The 24382-nt window shown below is 45.0% G+C and overlaps 1 protein-coding gene across 4 annotated transcripts in view; it reads left to right on the top strand.

Moving 5' to 3' along the window:
* PFKFB4 (6-phosphofructo-2-kinase/fructose-2,6-biphosphatase 4) overlaps positions 1-23261 on the top strand; it is a 108440-nt gene extending 85179 nt beyond the window's left edge. For 2 of the 4 annotated variants that reach the window (XM_029050916.2, XM_029050915.2), the window contains exons 11-14: positions 4787-4916; positions 5207-5269; positions 6517-6581; positions 13748-18169. In XM_029050916.2, the coding sequence (XP_028906749.1) occupies positions 4787-4916; positions 5207-5269; positions 6517-6581; positions 13748-13807 (318 nt within the window). In that variant the 3' untranslated portion in view covers positions 13808-18169. Of the gene's footprint in view, positions 1-4786; positions 4917-5206; positions 5270-6516; positions 6582-13747; positions 18170-21249; positions 21409-22272; positions 23166-23221 lie in introns of those variants that run through there. The other 2 variants (XM_029050917.1, XM_029050918.1) reach the window with 2 other exon arrangements.
* The last annotated feature ends 1121 nt before the right edge of the window (positions 23262-24382 follow it).

The following is a 24382-nucleotide window of genomic DNA, read 5'->3' as shown; positions in this document are numbered from 1 at the left end:
CACAGTAAGTGCTCAATAAATACCATCGATTTGATTATAACTGCCACTGCCTACTCCTGCTGCTTCCGCCTTCCACTCCAGCCACCACCCACAACCTTGTTTTTGCCAGAACAATACTGAAGGGACCTGACAGGTGCATTATTCCTCCCAATGGGGTTCCCTAATAGCTGGGACTGTAAAGCAGTCGAGTCCCAATAGTACACTCCATCCTCGGCCTTAGTATAAAAATTGCATCAGCTATACAGTCATACACTTACAGTTCATGTTTAACCACCAACGGCCACCACTTCACACCTAAAGGGAATGCGGGGTGTGGGTGTAAGACATTTTTGATATCTGAAAATTTGTCATTCAAATTGACATTCAGATAGGCAAGAATTTGCTGTCTGTGTATGTAGGTAGTCACATGCGTATACCGGGTATTTATAGATTCCTTATGCAACTTTACATTTTTAAAACTTTTGAGATACATAAGATACAAATACATTTTAAATGGCACTTAAAAGGGCGATTCATTAAGTTTTATGGTAATGTAAATTTATTTCTTCAATTCTGCTAACCATAGCCCACAGTTAACTTCTTCTACCTCTGCCGTATCTGTAAGTCACAGACCTGAAATAAAAATGCCATTTAAAGTGGATGGCTTGGAAGTGATTCCAATAACACTGTTAGGTAGGCCATATTAATTATGCCTTTGCCATTTCAAGTTTCTTTTTATCATTTATGTTACAAAAGTTATTGAAATTTTTCAAGGATTTTTGAACATGGGGTGTGAACATAACAGATCTAACGCTAATGGGGACTGCTATCTCCCTGTGTCGTCATCATCTATTGAGCTTACTATGTGCAGGGCATTGACACTTGGGAGCATACGATAGAAGGAAAATGTGGGCCCTGTTTTCTAGTTTACAGTCTAATAGAGGAAACTAGGAGGCAAATTGCCAACTATAATTCAGTTAGAGTAACAGCATAAATGCAGATTGTAAAAACAGAGCCACATAAAGAAAAATAGACAAACACACGAAGAAATACACACATACAGAAAAGCAGCTGGATAAACACAGCTCTAACCAGAAAGCCACAAATGAGGCTACAAACACTCGTGTTGTGTGTGTCTCTCTCTCTCTCTCTCTCATACACACAGCTCCCCTCCCCCTTCAGACCTTCCCACTACCTACCCACTGTGACACTTAAAGGCCGAGTTACAGAGAAAGTGAGATCCAGAAGCCTAGAGAGGCAAAAACAGTGGAGAACCCTGGGGATCAGGGAGATGAGGGATGTGAGCTGAACCTAAGGAGAGGAAGAGGGAAAGACTGAGAAATAGATAAAAGAATAATGGAAAGTGGTGAGAATTCTGAAGATAGAACCTCCCCCCGCCACCTCCCCCCCCCCAAAAAAAATCTCATGATTGTTTCACAGGTCTCAGCTGGTCATAAATAGTATTTGGGGTCTCCTCCTTATTCACTGTAAGAGAGCAATTGTCCTGGTACCTGTAAATAGCGTGACAGGTTGTGGTTTTACACAAATAAATTTACAGTACTTGCACTGCACAACACCTTTGTGATCATCACAGAATCACAGTTTGACAAAAATTCTTCTGTTTTCTTAGAAGTGCTACTAATCACTTGGTAATTAATGGTAAGACACTGAGCAAATCTGTTTCTAAATCTGGGATTATTTGTGTATTAGCAGTTCATCTAAAGGGGCAATCAGTGTTCCAAGTAGTTTATCTCTGTTGTTTGTCAAAAAGCAGTTTATTTGCTGTTGATAGTGTTCATGGTTGAATCATTCAGAATTGTCTGATGGGAGTATTTTTGGTGATTAAATAAAACATGATTTGTTCATGCTCTGTGCTCAGGCCAATGCTGTCTACAGTTGGGGGGGGGGGTGAGTCAAATTTTTCTTTGGTAAATTTTACTCTACGAATGCTTACTACCAATAAAATAGTTATATATAATATCACTTTAAACAAAGACATACTGTCAAATATTAGCAAGCGTATTAGTAGCTTGGAAAAGATTTTAATATTGGGGGCAGTATTTGAAATCCCTCTTTCCTTTTATGTTGAGAAAAGGCAGGGTAAAGCAAACGGTTATGTGAAGCAAAGTTCATAAAGAAAGGATGGGAGGTCAGATTCCAAACTTTTGGAGGGGGAGGGGAGAGTATGTGTGTGTGTGTGTGTGTGTCCATCCCCATTTTGGGCTGCCTTCTGGTCCATTTTGGGGTGCTCTGTCTCATATCAATTGTATTTATGGAAACAGCAAGTCAGAAGATCATGGGTTCTAATCCCGACTCCACCGCTTGTCTGCTGAGGGACCTTGGGCAAGTCATTTCACTTCTCTGGGCCTCAAATACCTCATCTGCAAAATGGGAATTTAGTCTGTGAGCCCCATGTGGGACAGGGACTGTGTCCAACCTGATTTGCTTGTATCCACCCCAGCGCTTAGTACAGTGCCTGAAACATGGTAAGCGCTTAACAAATACCATAATTATTATTATTTATTATTTAATCATTTATTTAGTGTTTATGTGCAGAGCACTGTACTAAGCATTTGGGAGAGCACAGTGTAACAGAGTTGGTAGACCCATTCCCTGCTCACAGTGAGTTTACAGCCTAGAGGGGGAGACAGACATTAATATAAATAAATTATGGGTATGTACATAAGTGCTGAAGGCTGAGGGTGGGGTGAATAGAGGGTGCAAGTTCAAGTGCAAGGTGATGCAGAAGGGAGTGGGTAAAGAAATAAAGGCTTAGTCAGGGAGGGCCTCTTGGAGGAGCTGTGCTTTCAGTAAGGCTTTGCAGGTGGGGAAAGTGATGGTCTGTCAGATATGAAAAGGGAGGGTGTTCTAGGCCACAGGCAGGATGTGGGCGAGAGGTTGGTGGCAAGGTAGACAAAAGCAGGGTACAGTGAGTAGGTTAGCAGAGAAGCTAAGTGTGTGGGCTGAGTTGTAGTAGGAGAGCAGCGAGGGAAGGTAGGAGGGGGCAAGGTGATTGAGTGCTTTAAAACTGATGGTAAGGGGTTTCTGTTCGATATGTCCACGTCCCTTTCCACTTACTAAGGTCTGATGCAAGGTTAGAAGTGTCACGTGTGGTTTATCCTGGCCAGAAGTTGGGTCAAGCTGAATATGGTCCCCTGGGTCCTCAGGCTTAAGGCCTCAGATTGTTGGCCTGGCCCAGATCTCCTGAGATAGCACTGGCAGCAAAACACCCTGGAAGATGGGGTGGGAAAACACTTGTGTAGCTGCAAGAGGGACTTGAATAATAATGATTATGGTATTGGTGAAGCGCTTACAATGTGTCAGGTACTGTACTAAACGCTGGAGTGAATACAAGCAAATCAGATTGGACACAGTCCCTGTCTCACACAAGGCTCACAGTCTTCATTCCCATTTTACAGATGAGGTCACTGAGGCACAGAGAAGTGAAGTGGCTTGCCCAAGGCCACACAGCAGGCAAGTGGCAGAGCCGGGATTAGAACCCATGACCTTTTGACTCCCAGGTCCGTGGTCTATCCACTATGCCATGCTGAAACCCCAGTTGCCAGAAGCAGGGGGTTTCCCCTGCCCAGATCCAGATCTAGGGCTGGCTTGCTGTCCAACATTTATAATGTTGTGATATTTTAGACCATAGTTGGCCCTGCCTAGAGCAGTGAGGAGCCTTGGAAACTATTCCTTCCCCGCAGTAATGTTTATTGACATGGTTATTGTTGTTTTGTTTTGAATTTACCCTACTGCCCTTTCACTGGGTGCCTATCCTTCCTTTCCCTCCCCTAGATTGTGAGCCCACTATGGGCCCTAGGCATGGCTGAATCAATGTTCTTGTGTATCTCTTCGGTGTTTACTAAATGATTTATTACAGATCATTGCTGCTACTACCACCATTCTCAAGCACTGCAGACTTTTGGTACTCGAAAACCCAACAGGGATTCTTTCACAAGAACTATAATAAGCAAAGGAGATGTCTATTGTCTTTATTTTATAACACATAACCTAGAACCAATGGTCCCTCATTGTAATTACTTTAGATGGTGCTGAGTATACCCTCTGAATTTGATACACAGATGAGACTTAAGATAGAGTGAAAATGGTGTTAAGCTCAGAAGTAGTACATAGGAGTCTCCAGACTAAAGCTCACAATACCTGTTTTTTAAGGTTTCTATATATTTTGCAGAGTTTCTTTTTGCATTTTCTCTTTCTGAAATTTCTGTTTCCATCAATAAATAACCGGGCAGCCTTCTAGCTATACAAATCAACACAGGCCTATGTTACCAGGACCTGAGAAGTTAGGGGGCTGGGCCTTATCGAAGCTGGCCTCTGAAAAGAGTTTTATTAAAAATGGAATTTGTGACTCACAGTGTAACTACGCTCACTTTTTTGCTTCTATTCACTAATAGCAGGTACATCATTATAAGAGTAAAGTTGAAGCAGCTTGTGAAAATATTGTGGGGTGACAAGTAATGGCCTAGTGGAACAAGCATGAGCCTGGGAACTAGGGGACCTGGGTTCTAATCCCAGCTCCACTATTTGCCTGCTGTGTGACCTTGGGCAAGTCACTTAACTTCTCTGTGCTTCAGTTTCCTCATCTGTAAAATGGGAATTCAATACCTGTTCTCCCTCCTACTAGACTGTGAGCCCCGTGTGGGGCAGGGACTGGGACCAACCTGGTTAGCTCATATTTACCACAGTACTTAATACAGTGCTTTAATAGATAACATTATTATTTTCATTATTACTATTATTAATTTTTTTGTGAATTGAACCTCTGAACTGTGTTGCTTTTTCCCAGTCGTATGAAGATCTTGTTCAGAGACTGGAGCCAGTGATAATGGAATTGGAAAGGCAAGAGAACGTTCTAGTGATCTGCCACCAAGCTGTGATGCGCTGTCTTCTGGCCTACTTTCTGGACAAGACTGCAGGTGTGTAAACCCATCAAAATGTTCTTTTTGGAGTATTTTGGACCACAGTGTGGAGATATTCTAGTCAGCTGTGAACATCTCAATTCACAATAAGCAAAGTTGCAAAAAGAGTTAAATTTATTTTTTTCTTTGTGCATTCATTGGTCAATACCTAAAAAAAATTAATTTGGTGGTCGGGGAGGAACCTTAGAGAATGTTTTTCCAGAAAAAGTGGTTTATTCAGAATTTACCAAGGTGTAGCCAATTTTTGTGCATTGTCCTAACATTTGTGTCTGATTTGTATTTCTCAGAACAACTGCCTTATCTCAAGTGCCCGTTGCATAATGTCTTAAAGCTAACCCCTGTGGCTTATGGTAAGGAAAAATGCTTGTGATTTTTTTTTTTTTTTTTGGGCAAACTCAAAGTGGTTATGTTTCCAATTTTCCTCTCCGTTTCTTCCCTGTAATCATTTGCCCTCTCTTTACACGTTGTGGCTTTCCAAATAAGTTAATCTTCGTATCTGCATTTTTTTAAAAAGTTAAATCATAGTTATGTTCAGTGCTAGCCAGTTAGCATTTAGGACATCTGAATTATTTCAGCTGGAGGAAAAGTTTTGTTGATTTGTGTGTGAATTAATCATGAAAAAATTGGGACTCCTGACAAAGGTGGCTGTATGGAAATACTTTGAGAAGCTAGAGGCTCAGATGAGTTGAACCATGACTTCAGTTCAAATGTAAAGCCAAGAAATCATTATTTCTTCTAAGTAAGAATAGCCTGGGAAAAGGACCTCAGAGTAGAATAGCAATTTATAAATATGATTTCATAATCGTTACCTCCAAAAGTAGTGTATATGTTGCAAAATAAATTAAGCCAGCTCCCTTCCAGTGGTGTCTACTACCCCAGAGCTATTGGAGCAAATTGCCATCTAAGGGTCCTGAAAACTCAATTATTTTTTTTTTAAGATGTCAGACTGAGAAATAATTGAATCTTAATTTTCTACATAATCAATTCAGCTGTCGTGTCCTCCCCTTCCCCTCTGTTAAAACAATTGAAGCTGTTGGATTGCCATTTGTGTTGAGTGGCTTGAGGCCTGAGGCCCTTGGGTACTGCTACTCCAGGCCAGCTGACAAATTTTTAATATCCCTCCCTCCGGATCCTGAATTATGATGGGGATATTCATCTTGGCCCCACCCCAAGGGAGGCAGCTGTGCAGCTTGATGGGCTCAAGAAAGTTATTAAAGTGATCTGACAACATGAATCTTCCTGAATTGTATGTGATTTCAAAGAAAGCATCCAGCTTAATGAAAAATCGTTTGGGTTACTACAGTACCACGACTGGGAAAGGAAGCATAAGGTTTGATGGGTTCTGTAATTGTGCAGCTGTGATCAACTCTGATTCCCTCTGGAGTTTGTCTATTGGGGAGTTTAAGAACATTCAGAACTTAGTAAAAGAATCCAAAGATGAGCTGAGGGAAAAGTGATCTTTTGTCATCTGTTTAGTTTTAAACTACTTATTCTATCTATGTGTGTTGGGCAGGAAGTGGGGGGTCGAGGAGGGTAAAGGGAAAATTTCATAGTCTGTGGTTTCATTTGTTGATTAATTTTGCTTTTTCTTCGGCAGGTTGTAAGGTGGAATCTATATTCCTGAACGTCGAAGCTGTGAACACACACAGAGATAAGCCTGAGGTAGGAATGCCTTCAATTCAAGTAGCTGGCATCTTAAAACTCCATTTGTATATTATGGAAGAATTTCTATAGAACCAGTTGACTTAATCTACCAATTTCTTGGTCAGGCTTCAATCACCAGTACATAAGGACTAGTTTGTAGAGTCTCTGGTAGCATTTCTCCCCAAAGCTAGACTGTAGTAGTACTCCAGCATTATAATAAGATGAGTCAAAATAATGTGACATTGTTGGACTTCCAGAGCAGTTGGCGCTTTGCCAATGCTCAGGTTGATCCTGCCTCCAGCAAGATTGTTATAATTAAGCTCTTAAAACTGTCTTTTTCATACAACATGCGTTGCAAAGAACATAAGCTGATGACCATCTTAAGGGAATTGGTCATTTGGAGAGAGAGAGAGACCTCCTCCTTTTGACCCCATTTTGAGACTTTAAATAGTCTAAAATCCATACCTGCCCTCAGGAATTAAATCTTCTTAGGTTGATGCATCTATTGTAGGCTTACTGTGGGGAGGAGGAGAACCAGTGAATTGCTCCCCCTTCCTACCACCCCGGCCCTCATCTGCTTCTACCACTCTTGTGGAGCCAAATTGTTTGAGAAGCAGCATGGCCTAGGGGAAAAAGCCCTGGTCTGGGGGTCAGAGGACCTGAGTTCTAATCCCAGATCTGTCACTTGTCTGCTGTGTTACCTTGGGCAGCTCATTTAATTCCTCTGGGCCTCTGTTTCTTCATCTGCAAAATGGGGATTCAATGCCCCTTCTCTTTCCAACTTAGTCTCTGTCCCACATGGGGCTCACAGTCTGTGTCCAACATGATTTATCTTGTATCTACCTCAGTGCTTAGTACAGTACTTGGCACGTAGTAAGCACTTAGAGTACCATAATTATCATTATTATTATTAGAACAAAGGCACAAGTGATCAGCCTGCACATCTCCCCTCTCATGGTTGGGCCCTGGGCAGCCACCTTGACTGTCCTAATGGCAATTCCACCCCTTATGACATATTTGCTACCTCAGTTGTGTGGTGGTTATAAAGGTAAGCGTGTATTTGTAGTTCATGCTTTTCAAATGTGGGGGTGGGGTGTGTGTGTGTGTGTGGGGTGTCATCCATTGTCGGGCAGTAAGAGAGCGTGGCTGACTGTCAGGATGTCTTGCACTGACACAGATGACAAGCTCACTTACTAAGAAGCTTAGCTTGACGTCTATTTTTTTTCCCAAAACTTGTACTAGAGAGGCATTTTCTTTTCCCCAGGTTGTTTTCATTATCTCATCAAAATCAGGACTACTTTGATATTTGATATAGAATGATCATTTGCTCTGATAGCCCCTCCTGAGGGATTGCATCTCACGATTACTAAATCCAAAGCCAATAATGTGAAGTCCATGTTGTTTTTCAATTTTTGATGTATATTCTACAGTTTGCATATTTTCTCTCTCAACCTTCTGTTTCTGGCCATTTCTGCAGAAATAGCTATGTTGTCCCCAAGATGAATTAGGGAAGATGAGGGTGGGTTTTCAGGAAAGAAAGCATTCTTAGTTAAAATTTCAGGAAGCCATAGGATTGAGAGTTTTCCTTATTTTCAAATGGAATATATTTTAAAGTTCCCCAATATCAGGGAATTTGAACCCTAAATAAGTGTCCCAAAGTGTTCGGACAAACTTTAATTTTGTTGTTGAAATAACACTCTCGAGAAGTACTCTTGGCTTTTAAGGAGGATGGTACCATCTCTCCTTCAGGCAGATGGACTTTTATTGTGGGAAGTTTGATTCCAAGCCAAGTATATTGATAAGAAAGAAAGTACAAGTCCATAAAGTTTGTAAAGGTAACAGGTTTGTAAAGAAAATCAATATATTTGAGCCACATACTTTCTTAAGCTCTGACTTCACTCTGAGATGACCGGATTGCCTATTCGGGTCGGATCAGTATGCCATATCCTCACCATCTCTAACTGGCAGCAATTCATTTTCTCCTTTCACCATTGGGTTTCAAAATCATATGGTTAAGGGTGTTATCACTAAGCTTATTGAGTGCTTATTGTGTGTAGAGCACTGTACTGTTTGGGTTTTCTGGGAAAAGGGATAGAGCAAGACATTTTTTTCCCTTAACACATAGAAAAGTTTGGCTTAGTACAACTGTTTCTTTAGTGTTGCTTTGAAAGAAGCTCAGGGAGAGTTTGTTGCAACAGCCTCACAATCAATATTTACTAAGCACACAGTACTATGGACTCTATATTATTGCTCAGCAAAGTTAGGCCAGGCTGGGAGTTCCACACAGTTCCACCCAGCACCCACTGCTGATCGTTTATCTTGATGGCTGAAGTCTCTGGTTAGTAAAATATTGACCTTCAGCTAGTAGTAGAGCTGCTAAGTGCACTTTAAATCTCCTCTTTCCCTTTTCACTTGTTATTGTTGCTTATTTGTTTTCTACAGCTTTCTGCCAGCCATTGTCCTGCTAAATATTTTCTTTTCATAGAGGGGTTTTTTCTAGGAATAGATTTTATTTTCAACTTTAGGGATGACAAACAATCCGGCCTTAGGTATTGATGTACCTCTTGAATTATGGCAAAATTTTAGTGAGGGGGAGAGATTAGATGGGTTTCTAGCATTCTGAATTGACCTATTTTTTTGAGCCTAAAGATTCTTTTGATTCTGGGATACCAAAACTCTCTGACTAGCATGCCTTCCACCCAGCCCAGTCCAAGAGTAAGAGGTTCCTCCTTCTCCTGAAATGCCAGATCATTCCGTGCCAGGGGTACCAGCTCCACAGAAGAGAGGAGGGCCCAAGGTTGTGGGGTATGAGCGTGAGTTGTGCTGGTGCCTTTGGCCAGGGGGGCGTGAGGGTGAAGCCATTAGCTTCACCCACACAGCTCTTGGTACTAGGCTCAGGCTGCCAGCCCATATAGGGCTCCTTTCATTCACACCAGACTATGAGCTTAGACCAGAGGCTCTTCTAGCCCCAGGTCTCCCTGCGGGGGAAACCGTGTACCCACCTCACCCCTAGCCCTCTCCAAAGAGTCTGGGGAATCCTATTGGGGTGAGCCAGGTCTTGGGGCTCTTCTGCAGCTCCAGTGGTCGGATAATCCTTACCGGTCTGGTTCTGTGCAGCTGCTGGTTCTATTCCATGGCAGGGGCTGCCATCTTCTGCCATCACCTCCACACTGCTTGACTCAGCTGGCCCAACATGGGCCAAGCTCCATTACCTCTGCCACTCGACTGGTGGTGGCAGAAGATGGCAAACTGCATTGCACCAGAGGGGAAGAACCCTCTTCTCTTCCCTCCCCATTTCCCCCTCCTCCTGTTCCCCCTCTCCTTCCCTCTACCCTCCTCTCTGCCTCCCCACCCCCCTTTTTTTCCCTCTATCAGTAGTTGAGTGCTTACTGTCTTTAGAGTACTGAACTAGGCACTTGGGAGCACACAGAAGTAGAGGGCTTACATCCCAGCTGTGGAAACAAGCAGACAAAAATTGCCGTAATGCACTAGAGGAAAAAGAGCAAGAGTAAGGATGACAATAATATAAATTCCCTCCATCCTATTTGGACCAAAGGGCAACAACGGGGCCATTGAGGTTTGGAATGTCTGGGCTTAGGTGAAACTCTGGAGTAGAGAACCCCTCAAGCCAGTGAAGCCTTCCTTCAGAAGTATTCAGTTAAATCCCGGGATAGCTTGGTTGCCGAGGGTCAGCTATACTGAACATCTGTGCAGCTTCTTGGCTAGGTAGATTCCTAGGGTGTCGGGACCGTTTAGGGCTTTTAAAATAGAAGGATTCATCTGTTGGAAGTGTTTCTTGGCCAGAGAAATCTAATAGTTCAGAGCCCACAATCTGTTATTTGCTGAATTAACCCTAATTTTCCAAAGCTTCCAAACAAGTCAGCCTGGTGTAATTTGGCAATTCCATCATTACTGGCCTTAAAACACTCTTTTGAGTTCTGTCTCTCCACATTCAAAAGCAGAACACAAGATTTGTTTCCAAATGTTTGTTTTCTTCCAGAGGCGTTCTTTAATGATCTAGTGATCACTGCCCTGCACCATGTGGAAACTCAAATTATTAATTGAAAATAGAAATTCCGATCATTTGAGGCAGGTCCACATGCCTCGTATTTGAAAGGCAGATGAGAAAAGGGCAATTGGGAATTACCAGCTTTAGTTGTGGTGGGGGTTTTTTGTTGTTGTTCTTTCCTCCCACCCAAATGGAGGACGATGCAGAAAAGCGCCAGGAGCAATTTAGGAAAATTCAGCGGCTGACAGTTCAAGAAACTGTGTACACTTAGGGCAGTTTTCTCTGTAGCAGATGCCAGGTATCTCAACTCATGGTGAGCTACCTTCCCCTGCCCCTCTTGTCCTCTTCCCTGAGCTTTTCAGTCCTTAAGTCTCAGGACTGAGGCTCATCCTTCATACCTGATGGGAAATTCCACCCTATCCCTGACACCCCTTGATCTTGTACCATCTCCTCCCCCTAACTTCTCCTAGCTCTTTGGACATATGGTTATTCCCATCTAGCTTTCAGGCCGAAGGTCAGGGGATGAGAATGAGAGGGCTAACATGATGATGATGATGCTCCCCCTACCTATGTTAGTATCATCTTCTCCCTGACTATAGGGAATCTAGGCCTTATGGCATGGTGAGGACCAACTGTATTCAGAAACATTAGAGTTGTGAACAGGCTAAGCCGAGCCTGTGGGTGCAGACAGCCCAAACTCAGCCTTGCCCGATCTTATTTCCTGGACATGGCGAGTGAGGCCAGACATAGGTGATTCATTGCACATGCATGGTTGGTCCCAAATGCCTGCTGGGACTTCTGCAGGTGCATGGGTAGTTCAGTGCATACCTAACCCATTGCATGGGGGTAGAGTGCCACGATTGCTATTCCTTGGTTCTCAAATCCAGTGAGCGAGCACAGCTACCCCAGCCTGCTCCCAACCTACTGTTCCCATCTATCCCATGCAGGGCTCCCCAGAAGGCTGGATTCCTAATTTGAATAAGGTAAAGAGTGAACCCAGAGGAGTGAAACAAGTTCACATTCACCACCAAATAGTATTTTCCACCCCTCTTGATTATTCAAGGGATGAATATCCAGCTTGTGAATTCCAGGCTCCTGGATTCTCGTTCTCCTCGTCTTCCTCCTCACTCTCCTCGCTGCCTGCCTTTTAGGTATTTCATTAGCCATCAGCCCTTCTACCAATGGGGAAGTGGGGAAAGGAAGTGAAGCTCAAATCAGCCAATTTTGTTCCCTGTTTGCAGCTCTAGGAAAAAGCTTGGTAGGAGAGGAAGTAAAGCTAATTACTGGAGTGAGGTTTTGGGGGTTTCGGTTGGCTGTTTTCTCCCTTTTCCCATTCCCAGAAATAACCCGGAGTTGACTTTATTCAATTCCTGTTTAAAAGATTTCTGCAAAGGGCGAGATACTTCATGAAGTACCTGGAACAATCACTAAGCTCGTGTGTGAGAGGAATTTTCATTGCCAAACTATTTGCAGGACACTCAGAGAGGAGTCTAGTCTTGGCCTTAAAACCCCAAATCGATTTGATTGATGGTCTTTTTCCCTTTAAAATGCATTTTTGGGAGGAAGTGAATTCCGTGGCTTCTAAACCTCCAATTCCCCCAAATTAAAAGTATGGCATAGGGCCCAAGTATGAGAAGACTGTCCCAGGACAGGATCTAGCAAGCGTCAAGTATGAAAAATCTCTTGAATCATTTTGGAAGACACACTGTTTAGAGTAAACAAGGTGCTAGAGACTAGTATTTGGAAGAATGCCTCTGGTTTCACAGCTATTTTTTACTGTAACTTGCCTGGATTGGGTGCACAATGCAGGAATTCTTCAGCTCGAGGTGAAAGGCACCCATTTTTTCAGATCTGTCACAGCAAGGATTGGCAAGGAGCATCTAGAGGTCTGTTGGAAGTAGTATTCCTTGGGGTTAGTTGTTTCAGGCTGGGAGAAGGGGAAAAAACTTGGAAGAGTCCTTTCCTTCCCCTATTTTCCTATGGGACTTTGATCTCTAGACTACAAGCGACGTGGCCTAGTGGATGGAGCACAGGCCTGGGAGTCAGAAGGACCTGGTTTCTAATCCCAGCTCTGCCAGTTGTCTGCTGTGTAACCTCGGGCAAGTCACTTAACTTCTCTGGGCCTCAGTTATCTCAGCTGTAAAATGGGGATTAAGACTGAGCCCCATGTGGGACAGGGACTGTCTCTAACCTAATTAGCTTGTATCTATCCCAGCACTTAGAACAGTGCTTGACACGTAGTAAGTGCTTAACAAATACCATCATCATTACTATTATTATTATTATTAGAAGATATTATGAGTCTCCATATCAACAGGCGATGCCCACCCTGCCCTTGAGCTAGTGGGGGAGGCAAGTAGACATAAACTGATGAACGAAAGAGGTTGAGTAGGGGGGCGAGATGCTTTGGGAGTTTAAAAAAAATAGTAAGAATGATGATGATAATGGAATCTACTAAATGCTTGCCCCCTAAATCCATATTCCTGCCTGTCAGGTCTTCCCCAAGCCCTGTCCCTCCAGCCTTGGTTGGGGTGGAGTGGTCAGAAACCAAATTCTGAGTACGTGGCACAGCTGCCTGCTTTCTTTCCTGGCCAGAGGTCAGAGGCTTCTTGGAGCCAGCTCAAACTTTCAACAGAAGAGAAATTTCAAAATCTGGGGGATTAGTCTGCCTGCCAAGAATCCCGCATGAATCTTGCAAGACTTGGGAAAGTCAAGTGTGGCGTTCCATGCTACCATTATTCTTTGGGAATAAGTTGTGTATCTGGAATGGGGACGAGTAATCTTGAAGCCTTGGGAGGCTGTGAGCCTGTTGGACGTTCAGAGAGATTTTGTTTTATGAGTCCAAAGGTCAAGCAGAGAATACTTGAGAACCTTTCTAATAGATGATTTCAAATAGTTTGCAATTGGATGTGGAAACAGTGCATTTGGTAGTCGTTCTGTAAATTTGAGAAACTTGAAAAGTGAGTGCTGAGATTCTGGCTAATGCCACAAGAAATACTGCAGTTAATGGTCTTACTGCACTGGTTTGGGGAAGCTGTCACTTGTGAATTTTGTGAGCTCACAATGGTTGTATCAGTAAATGCCACTCTGTTTTGTGAAAATAGATGATGGGTAACTTACTAATTCTTCCTGTTGCATGATAAATGTTCTCCTCTGTATTTTTATTATTATGCAGAATGTAGACATTTCGAGACCTCCAGAAGAAGCCCTTGTAACAGTCCCTGCTCACCAGTGAACCTGTGTCCTCATCAGCCATGAAACTTGTGGTGCTGTCTTCATCTTAGTCCTTAAGCAAATACCACCATTCTGGTGCCATTAAAATTCATTCCAAATTCAACTTATTGCAACTTGCACGTGAAACTTAGAGCTCTAAAGGATCAGTCTAAGTGTGTTGACTAATTCTCTGTGAAAGATTAGAAGTCATTGATGGGCTAGAATGCCGTTTGCTGTTCTTGTAAGCTTTTTGTAATCATTTGGTCTTTCCACTCGAGTTTAGAGTCTATCATCCAGTAGCAAGTGTGCCTTTTTTTTGAAGTATTATACTCTGAAAGCTGTGAAACTTATTGGGCTTCTTGTGATAGGCTAGTGTTTTGTGATTCTCTGAGAGTGTGAGTGGACTGCTGGAAAGAGCGGAAACCAACCACAACTTGTTCATTGATAGTTGTTTCTGTTGAGATCATGCCTGGGTTCTGCCCGAGTTCGAAGTTCAGCATCCTCCACAACTCCCAGAGTAGAGCAAACCCTGGGAGCGACGAGGTCGCTGTCTGAGTTGTTTTGTGTTCAACCGTTGTTCTAGTGAAGCTGAATTTCTTTTATGTATCATGCTTGGTTTTGAGACAGACCGGCCCCGGTGAGCCAGATGCTTAGTCCAGCTCTCCGAGAAGAGGTGGCAACTAAAAGCCTGTTCTTTCAGTGCCAGGAATTAAGATAGAAATGTGCGTGAAATAACTAATTTGAAATGCTCCATAGTTAAACAGGAGCCTCCCCTAGTGTTCTTCCCCAAGGAAGAACTGCTTTATGTTGCCCTGTATTAGTGAACCACTTGACCTGTGCATGGAAGATATTGATTGTGTCGAGTCCTTGCTGATTGTACACAGCACTTCATGCCTGTATGTAGCCCAGGGATGAATGTGTGATTGTAACATCAGTCAGAAAAATGTCTCCTGTCCTAGGGACCCCTCTCAAAAGGAGTTAGTTTACATTTCCTGGAGGGAACGACCCAGAGAGCATGCTGTCTTCTAGGCGGTGTCCATGAGGTGTTGTGGTTTCAGCCATGTACCTACTTTGTGAAAAGAGCTAGCTGCTCTTTTAATCCGTGTCCTGTACGGTGTCTTGCCCGTGGTTGGCAGTCCAGACCGATTAAACGGTGGATTACACGGCAGCGGGATTGCACTTTTGCAAACAAGTACAGAGATTTACTCCTTGGAAGCTGAATAATACAATCAAGGAAGTCCCACCTGGCCTAAGTGAGTGGGCTGATCCTTGACCATGTGTAAAACTACTCTAGAGAGACCAAATTCCCAGGTTCCAAATGACACAGCCACAGTTCTAGATAAGAATAGATAGCAGTTAGATAAGTACCACCTTTAGCCAGTATCCCCCCAGAGAACAGCACTCACCCTCCCCAAGGCTTAGGCCAGGGTTCAGCATCGACTTTGAGGGGATGACTACCTGCCCCCAAATCACCTTTGCCACCTCCTCCAGCTCCTGGCCTATCTACTCACTTCCAGTCTAAGCCTGCCGCTCTGTTGCTGGAGCATTGCCTAGAGGGTTGCTTCAAGGAATTTTGATTGCTGAGTTCCCAAAGCAGATTGCTGAGTTCCCAAGGCAAGTTGGAGTGGGGCATCTTGGAACTGGGCCATCCTGCCATGGGGAGCTGGGCCGGAACCTGATTGTGCATTTCCCAGTAGTACCTGCCCTGCTTTTGGCCTGTGCAGAGGAGAGGCTGGACCTCACCCTGTCAGGAGTGTGGAGACCAGACCGCCATTTTACCACCCGATCAGGGACCGCTTTGGTGGTTGCTGAGATGGGTGGAGAGTAGCCATGTGGGAGGCCTGCTCATATTGCCTGCCTCTGGGTCTGGGCTCAGCCACCTGTGTGTCTGAGTCTGTGGAGCCCCCGGAGTGACCGATGATTCCACACCAACGCTGAGGACGTTGGGATCGGTGAGGTGGGTTGGCTGAAGAGCTGTGAGCCCAGAGAAGGAAGAGCAGGGCCTTCTGAGTTTGCAACCACTCCTGGTCTTTTAAAAAGACCCTTTTGTTTTGCACTCTGTTGCCTCGGTCTCTTCTGAGCCGAGCAGCTAAAAACAAAGCTGGAACTGTTTCCTCAGTAATGCACCCTGTTACCCTCACTTTTGTTAATAATGCCCTATCACAGCTGTCGTTGAAGTCCTTGAGGTTCTGTTGTCTGAGAGTTCATTTCAGCCCAACACCTTTTCCAGCCTTGGTTTGTGGGCAGGTGGAAAATCCTACCTGCCTCTGCCTTGTCTACCCAAATAGGAAAACAATTTTTTTAAAAAAAGAAAACAAACTAAAAAAGCCCATAATCTTAACAACTGGCTCAGAGACTGTGGTTCTCTGCAGAGCCGGGCCAAGGATTGAACGGTGAGTGATTTCAAGCTCGAGTTGTTTCTGGATTGCATTGTTGGTAGTTTGGTCCCTTAAAACTCGAGCTCTGCTTTTTCCTGTTTGTGTCAGATGTTCTCCAGACAGATCCAATTGGATCTTCGAGCTGACAGAAGCTCTAATTTGCACTATGTAACAGTGGGGAAAATGGTTTATTTGTATATAGAGAACTATAGGAGCTGATGCTTGAATTTACTGGGTCATTTAAACCCCATTTTGAAGGCCTGAACGGTTGGAAGAAGATGCTGAATTTCCTTCCTTTTAAATAGCTTTCAGAATAAATTTAAGCCGGGGGTAGACCCTTACTCTTTGTAGCATGTGATTTATATATATAAAATGCAGTTTCCTTGACCAATTTAGAAGAGAAATACTTTAGACTAGAAGGAACTGTGTTGTTTGATCCAATGTTTGTTTGTGTCAAGTGTCATGGGATTGTGCCTTGTGAAGCACTATCTCTCTGTCTGTCTCTCCTCCCTTCTCCCCCCTTCTCCCCTCCCCATCCTCTTCCCCCTCCCCCTCTCCCTTTCTCTTTCCCTCTCTTTTTTTGTATTAGAAGAGTGGGGGCTGATGGCTGCCAGACTATAAAGTGGGTGGTTGCTCATCTCCCCCTCCTCCTTTTTTTTTTTTTCCTGTTGGGTTGGACTCAGAGTCCCCAAAAGTCCCGAGGGGCCCTGAAGGCTGCACCAGGTGGATACCTTCCCTACTCCAGCTTCTCAGTGAATTGGATTATGCCCCCATCATTAACAAATAGGAACAGGAAGGGTGTGTGTGTGTGTGTGTGTGTGTGTGTGTGTGTGTGTGTGTGTGTGAGGGAAGGAGGGATGGGGTGGGGGCCAGACAGAGAAGTTTGGAGCAGATTAGGAGCTCAGTTTGGAACACCATGGGCCAAGGAGGAAAAGCAAGTAATCTTCCTCCTTTCACAAATAGTCTTGAAAAGTACAGATCCACAATCATGCCCTTCAAGACAATCATCATCATCATCCCCATTGCCCCCAGGAATGGCAATCCTTGCTGTGGGCTGAGTACTCCTTGGGGAATATAGTGGGCAGGATCTCTGGCCTCAAAGATCTTGTAGTCTACTGGGAAGACCAGCAGACATAAATTGAGGAAAGTGAGTAGATAGAAATAGTAAACACATGGATAAATTGATCGTTGAACCCCCAAGAAACTCTTCTGGGCTACCAATGACCTTTTCAAGGCTTAGCTGCCCAAAAACGTGGGAACTTGGTGAAGGTGGGGGATATCCACAGAACTGAAGTGGAACTGATCCCTGAATTCACGTGTTAAGTGTATTTCTGAGGCGTTTCCCCTGTTTTCCCTGGTCTGCATGGGCAGGAGACCCCTTTGGTTAGCAGCACCTGGGATGTTGGTGGGGTCTTAAAACTGTTTTTATTAACCAGGTTGGTGGAACGGTTCCCTCCTCACCCCCCATGCCCCCTCCCCCCAAGAAGGGGCAATACCAACGAAGAGTTTCTTGTCTGGGTCAACACCATAAAGTGCTAAGTTAATATAATGGGTGCAAATGGTTGCTTCTCCATGTGTACATTTACATGCTATGTGTATTTTATGATTTAATTGCTGTTTGCCTTGGTGTTTTATAACTAAAATAGCTGTTTAGAAGCCAGATGAAGAGAAAAAGAAGTAGAATGGGAGAGGGGAAGAAATACAGGATCCTGGGAATATTTCCACCCAATTTTTAAGTTTCCACTGGGGAAGCTGAGTTTTTAGGCGGAATGAGATATTCCTGCTAAGGATCTTTACATCCACTCCCGTAATAAATGAAAATGCAAACTTTGATTTTTGCTTTGTATTTTAGATTTAGACAGCTGATGCTTACGTAGTGATTTTTTTAAACTAACATTTCAATGTTTAAGACATTTTCAATATTTTTCTCCAACTTACAATGTAACTGAAGCCACAATAAGCTCTGTATCAGCCATTAATTGCAATAAATGCTTTTTAAAGCTCAACCTTGCCTTTTCTAGTTTTTTCCCCCCCCCTCACTTTATGCTGAAGAACTTTCATCATGTGCTACAAGTCCAGATGCTTTGAGGCTTGATTCTAGCAAGCAGCAATTTTACATGATGAGAACAAGTGAACAAGCACCAGCACCTTTGAAAATGGGACACCCTTCTCCTCATGGCTTTCCTTTGGTTTATGCCTCGAGAAAAATGTGTCTCTGAATCCTTCCTTCTTGAAATCCTGCTAGATTCTCGAGGCTTGACCATTCCTGGAGCATTATGCTAAGGCCTCTAGAACTTAGGAAGGGACTTTGTTTAGAGAGTTGATTTCTTCAGGTCTGATGAAGACAGACCATTCTTTTGGTTATATGTGCACAGGTATTGTGTGCTTGAAGAAGATACCATTGATGGCAAAATGCATCTTTGGGTTCATGTGTGGCCCAAAAGGCCAATGCAAGAACCCACAATCCCAACTGCACTAGGCACACACGTGTGTGGTCATGCTTGTTTTTGAAGCACCTGGAGATGTTTTTGCTTTGACCTTCTTATCTCATGAGCCTTTTAAAGCTTCTGCTCTCAATGGGCCACCCTTTTGTGATTAAATTCACCACTAAGAGCCTGGGAAAGTTGTCTTTCTTTGGTAAACCCATCATTGGCCATTGTGAGTCTACATCTGAAACAAGAAATTGAAACCTGGTCCCTGCCAGGGACCCAGAATTTGATTGGGAAGGGACACTCTTCCTTCCAAGATGGCATGGGCAGATCTGGCCATCAAAACTCAAACCCAGTCTGTGGGCCTGCTGTTGGGGAAGGGACTGGGAAGGAACAAAGGTCAGGGTTTGAATGGAGTATTAGGAAACTTCCTCCTCACCCTCTTCCTGAAATAGAACCTAGAGTGATGTTCTGACCCTGGCGGAAATGAATGAGGACCCCAAGTGCTGGGCCGAGCCCACGACCTGCTCTCCTGGACACTCATTTGGAAAGGCGCTCGGTGATGCTTCAGAGCAGCCACCCAGGGTTTTCCTAGCAATGTTTTTCTGCTAATGCCCTTGGTAATACAGCAAGAAAGCATCAGCCGGTCATCCTGGCAAAAAGAGGAGAGAGCTGGTCACTCGCTGAGTTGGTGGGCGAGTTAGAGGATCTGAGCCCCAGTTTCTTCAGAAAACTGAGGAGAATGCTTGCTATCACTGGGAATATCTGGGCTTGTGGGGATCAGGGAGAATCCACAGGGGATTCTCCATCTCCTCTTCCTCCTCCCGGGGCCATGTACAAGACATAAGATTGGGTGCTAAGAGCTTCATCTCCTTACATCTCTCCTTCTCACCTTCCAAGAAGGGTGCAGATGAGCAGTGAGTAGAATGTCCTGAGGAGGTTGACCACCATGACCCTGGCACAGTTCAGCTGTGGGGAAAATGTTTCTGGGTGTCACAGCAACAGCAGCACCATTTAGTGGGTGTCCGCTGTGTGCCGAGCACTGTCTTCGACCCTTGGGAGCAGAACAACAGAAATAAGACACGGTCCCTGCCCTTGGGGAGTTTACAGTCTGATGGGGGAGATCGATGGATACAAAATGCAAGTTTACATTAGTAAGAACATAGGATTTAACAGATTGGTCACAAAATATGCCCTGATCCTTTTTAAGCTCAACTCATTCCCTTAGGTTTTAAAAGCAAACAAAAACCAAAGTCTGGAAATGAGCAGAGAGGATAGAAACTGCCTCTGCCCGTCCCAGGATCAGGTGGACTGTAAATGTTCTCACAAAATGTGGGCATATATAAGACATTAAACATCTAATGAAATGTGAGGTTATTTAAAACTAATTGCATTGAAGCAGCATGCCTGGGCACTGATATTAACCACCAGTGCTATTTATGGTGTGGTGTGGGCGGTGGGACTGCTGATCCTGGAAGAAGAGGAGGAGGAAGAGAAGTGCTCAGAAGCCTGCCAAGAACCAGACGGCCTTGTTCAGCCTGTGTACACCTCCAGAGTCCCGTTCATTTAAAGGGGTGAGTGGATGAGAGACACGGAAAGAAGTCTGTTGTCAACTGTTGCGATGAGATCTTGCCCTGTACTCATTTGTGGCATTTAGAATTTGTGGGTCGCCTACAGATCCTTTGAGCCGCTTTGCGCCCGCTCGTCACAACTTGGTTTCTTCCACCAGAAGCCGGATGGCAGTTCTCTGAGGGCCTTTGGGGCTGGCTGCTCTGTTTGGGTTTGACTCTAAATGCAGCATTAGTCCCTGGGAACCAGATGGACGATGTCGTGGCTCTGGCTCTGACTGCCTATCTGTAAGCTTCATTCCCAAGGGGCAAATGGGACCGAACCTCTCTTGACTTGGACATCTGGCTCCATCAGGCCAATTCCAAAACGATTCTCCTTTCCCAATCAGAACATCCATCTACAAGTTGCTCATACTCAAACCTCTTACCAGCATCGTTGGGGATTTTGCCAGTAGGAGAAGCTTGGAGGCAGTGAAATACGGCGGATGCCTAGCTAGAGAGGAGATAAAAACACCTTTGATGAGAGGATATTTGGGGGATGGAAATCTTAGATGCCCTGGTGGGTCTCAGCCCATTGCTGGGTGATTCCCCTTCTGCTGCAGGACCCTGGATTGTTTTCCAGATAAATGATTAATTTGATTAAGTTGGTCAACAAACTCACAGCCTCCCCTCCCTTGGGGCTCCTCCAACATTTTGTCACGTGAGCCCTTGGGCCTCTCCCTCCTGCATCTCACGCTGTGGTTACCTCCCAGACAATCCACGCCACTGTGGGACCAGCTCCTCTGCGGGTTTCCACTGAGCAGGAAAAGGTTCCCAAGAGGGGTGTGGAAAACTATAGTTAGGGAAGGAAAAGTCAAGTGTCGCCGGAATTTCAGCAGGTACCCTACTCTGTTCCTACACCTCAGAGAACTAAGACTCTTTAAAACACGTTTTTTGGTCCGGGGACATTGTGGGGACAGGCTTCTGTGGGGATTGGAACATCTTGCTGGCCTTTGGTGGAAGAAGCCTCAGATCTGGAGGACTCTGGGACTCGTCATGGTGGACTTGGGACCAACAGGATGAACTTTCTCTCTCCGTTCTTTCCTACAGTTTTGAAAACCTGAATTCACTTCTGACCAGCTGTGGGAAACTGGCTTTTTACCGTGGAAATAACTGATAGGACAGGTTCACCCAAACTTAAAGCCCTGTTCCCAAGCCTATCCACCGTCACTCAGAAAGCTGCTTCACCTGAGAGCTCCTTCATCAAGGGTAATGTCTTTTCTCACAGAAGAGTGGGGCTGTGGGGGTAGAAGGAAGCAGTCAAGCCACCCTTTTTCGGAGCTTGCGGTCGCCCTGGAGGTATCTTTACTCAGGCAGAGGGTCTGGAGAACCCACTCTTTGACCTAGACACAAACATGCATACGTGTAGTTCTTATTTGAAGATGATGCCACTGCTAGTCAAATTAACCTGTGTAGGCAAGGAATTAAAAAAAGCCCATCTAGAACCAGCAGTCCAAACCACGTTGGGCAGACACAATGATTGCCACATTGTACTGATGTCATTGTTGTTAGTGGCGCCTGACTGCTATTTTCATTTTTGCCTTGTTTCACAGTTCCCTCAAAACTTATGCTCAAAAAGAGCCATTCATGATTAGCAATGCACCAGGCTGGTCTGTCTGTCACAGTAGTCTCCCAGCTGTGATACTGCATTGTCTAAGATGGCAAGTCACTACATCCTTGAAGCATTTTCTGTTTCCCACCTCCTCTTGCTTTCAGTTGCCCCTGTTCAGCTCCCCATCCAGCAACCGTTTGGATATCCTATTGTTATGTATTCTGCCTAATTCTTGAACTAGTGAAGTCCACAATGGGTGAGGCCTCACTGAGTTCAGTCAGGCTGGACTACTGCCTGGGATCACTTGGAATGGTACTATCTTTCCTCCCAGGGGCAAGACCCTGAAAGGGGTGGTGGAGAGGGCCCTCTAGAAAGCCAGCATCTCTGAGCTGTTTCCTGGGGCTGAGAACAGGTGAAGAGGTTTGACCCCGGTCAATACGATGCAGCTGAAGGCAGCAGCTGCTTGGGAAGGGGCGGCAGAGGTGACATCACCCTAATGCTCCTTTCTCTCTGGTTTATAGAACGTGGATGTGCACCGCTCCTGGGAAGAAGCACTGAAGACAGCCCCACCTATCTTCAGCCACCCTCCCATCCTCTCGCCCCACCATTGGTTCACAGAAAAGTTTGGGGGACACCCAGGAACAGAATAATAATAATGGTATTTAAGCGCTTACTATGTGCCAAGTGCTGTTCTGAGCACTGAGCACAGTTCTAAGCGCAGGCCTCTGAGGGTGTGCCAAGTTGAACTTGAACTTGAACACTGGCCCTCTCAAGATCAAAATGCTACCTGTGACTTAACTTCTCTGGTCGGGGGGCAGGGTGGTGCAGAAAGACAGGTGTCTCTATAGGGGATGGAAGGGGCAGAGATTGAGCAAGAGGAGGAAGGAAGCTGGCACAGCACAAACCACAGGTAATAAATACTGGTCGCCTCTGACATTCTGGGCAGCCATCTGAGCCGTGCAGCAGCAGCAGCAGCCCACATTTCTCTCCTGCTCAGTGCGCCAGTCGGCCGCTGTGCAACCAGAACGAGCACATTGAGGAAAGGGCTGCAGGATGGGTCAGTTTCTAGCCGAAACTTGGTGGATGTGAGCCAGGTGCTTCGCTACAGGCGGCGAACCCGTAAGTGGATTCCTCCCTAGTGGGAAGCATTGGTGGGTAGGAGCTAGCCGACTCACCACGTGCAAACAAACCAGAAGTGAATTCCTCCTGGGTGGGACCTGGGGGTTCTGCCATGCGCGAGTAACATACAAGTATATTCCTCCCGTTAGCCTGGTGGAGTAGCCGGTCCCAGGAAAGATCGGCAGGTCCTTGTAGACACGGACTCTGTGGAAGCCATGCGGGATAATAATACTAATTATGGTATTTGTTAATAGCCTACTATGTGCCAAGCACTGTTCTAAGCGCTGGGGTAGATGCAAGGTAATCAGGTTGTCCCACATGGGGTTCACAGTCTTAATCCTCATTTTACAGATGAGGTAACTGAAGCACAGAGAAGTTAAGTGATTTGCCTGAAGTCACAGCTGAGAAGTGGCGGAGTGGGGATTAGAACCCAGGCCTGGGCTCTTTCCACCAAGTCACGGGACATTCGTGTCTTTGATGCCATTTCTTTTCCAAATATGTCTGAACTCTCTGCACGTGGATCACGGAAGATTGAAAGCTGCTTGCCGGCTCATCGGACTTGGACCGTTTCCCTACTGGGTTTTTTTCGTTGGTAGTGGTGGTGGGTTTTTTTAAGAATTTCTCCAGCCTTGAACAGTTGCCTAAAATGAGAGGTTTTTCGGGGCGTTTTTATTTTGCTTTCAAAAAGCTTCACTACAGATTGAGACTTTTTTTGGTAATTGCTAATTGGATGCACCCAGGTCCCATTTGATGGAAATCGCTGCTCTCTGTAGTCAGGTATCCTGTAGGGACAGCTCTTCCCAAATGCAAGTGGTACTGGCCCTTCACCTCTGCCTCAAAGGTGATCGCAGGAGGGGCAGTGTACAATGGCAGGTTGAAGCAGGCTGCAGTCACTCTCGGGGATTACCAGGAAGGATCATCTCGTTCTGAGACTGGGCCTCCTCTGCTCTTCCTGGGGATCAGTGGAGAAGGAAACAGCCTCTATCCACCACCCCCGAGTTCCCTCAGCAAGAAGGGATCGTTTTTGTTTGGGCCTAAACTGCTCCAGCCTGGTTGGCAGATATGTAGGATTGGAACCTCTTGGAACAGGTTGGGGAAATAGGTTTTGGTGGTAAATGAGAGCTATAGTACTTGTTAAGCACCGATTATGTGCCCAGCATTGAACTAAGCACTGGGGTAGCGCCAAGATAATCAGAGTGGACACATGGGACCTCACAGTTTAAGTAGGAGGAAGTAGGACTTACCTTCCCCCCTCCCCCCTCCCCCCTCCCCCCGCCCTCATTTGACAAATGAGGATGCTGAGGAACATAGAGCCCATTGTTGGGTAGGGATTGTCTCTATGTGTTGCCGAACTGTACTTTCCAAGTGCTTGATACAGTGCTCTGCACACAGTAAGTGCTCAATAAATACGATTGAATGAATGACTGAACAGAGGAGTGAAGTGACTTGGCCAAGGTCACACAGCTGACAAGTCACGGACCGAGATCAGAACCCAGATTCCCTGACTCCCGG

This window comes from Ornithorhynchus anatinus, chromosome X1 (assembly GCF_004115215.2).
Source record: "Ornithorhynchus anatinus isolate Pmale09 chromosome X1, mOrnAna1.pri.v4, whole genome shotgun sequence".
In the NCBI taxonomy this organism is placed as follows: Eukaryota; Metazoa; Chordata; class Mammalia; order Monotremata; family Ornithorhynchidae; genus Ornithorhynchus; species Ornithorhynchus anatinus.
Note: the sequence above shows the minus strand (reverse complement) of the source record. Positions and strands in the feature narration are given on the sequence as shown.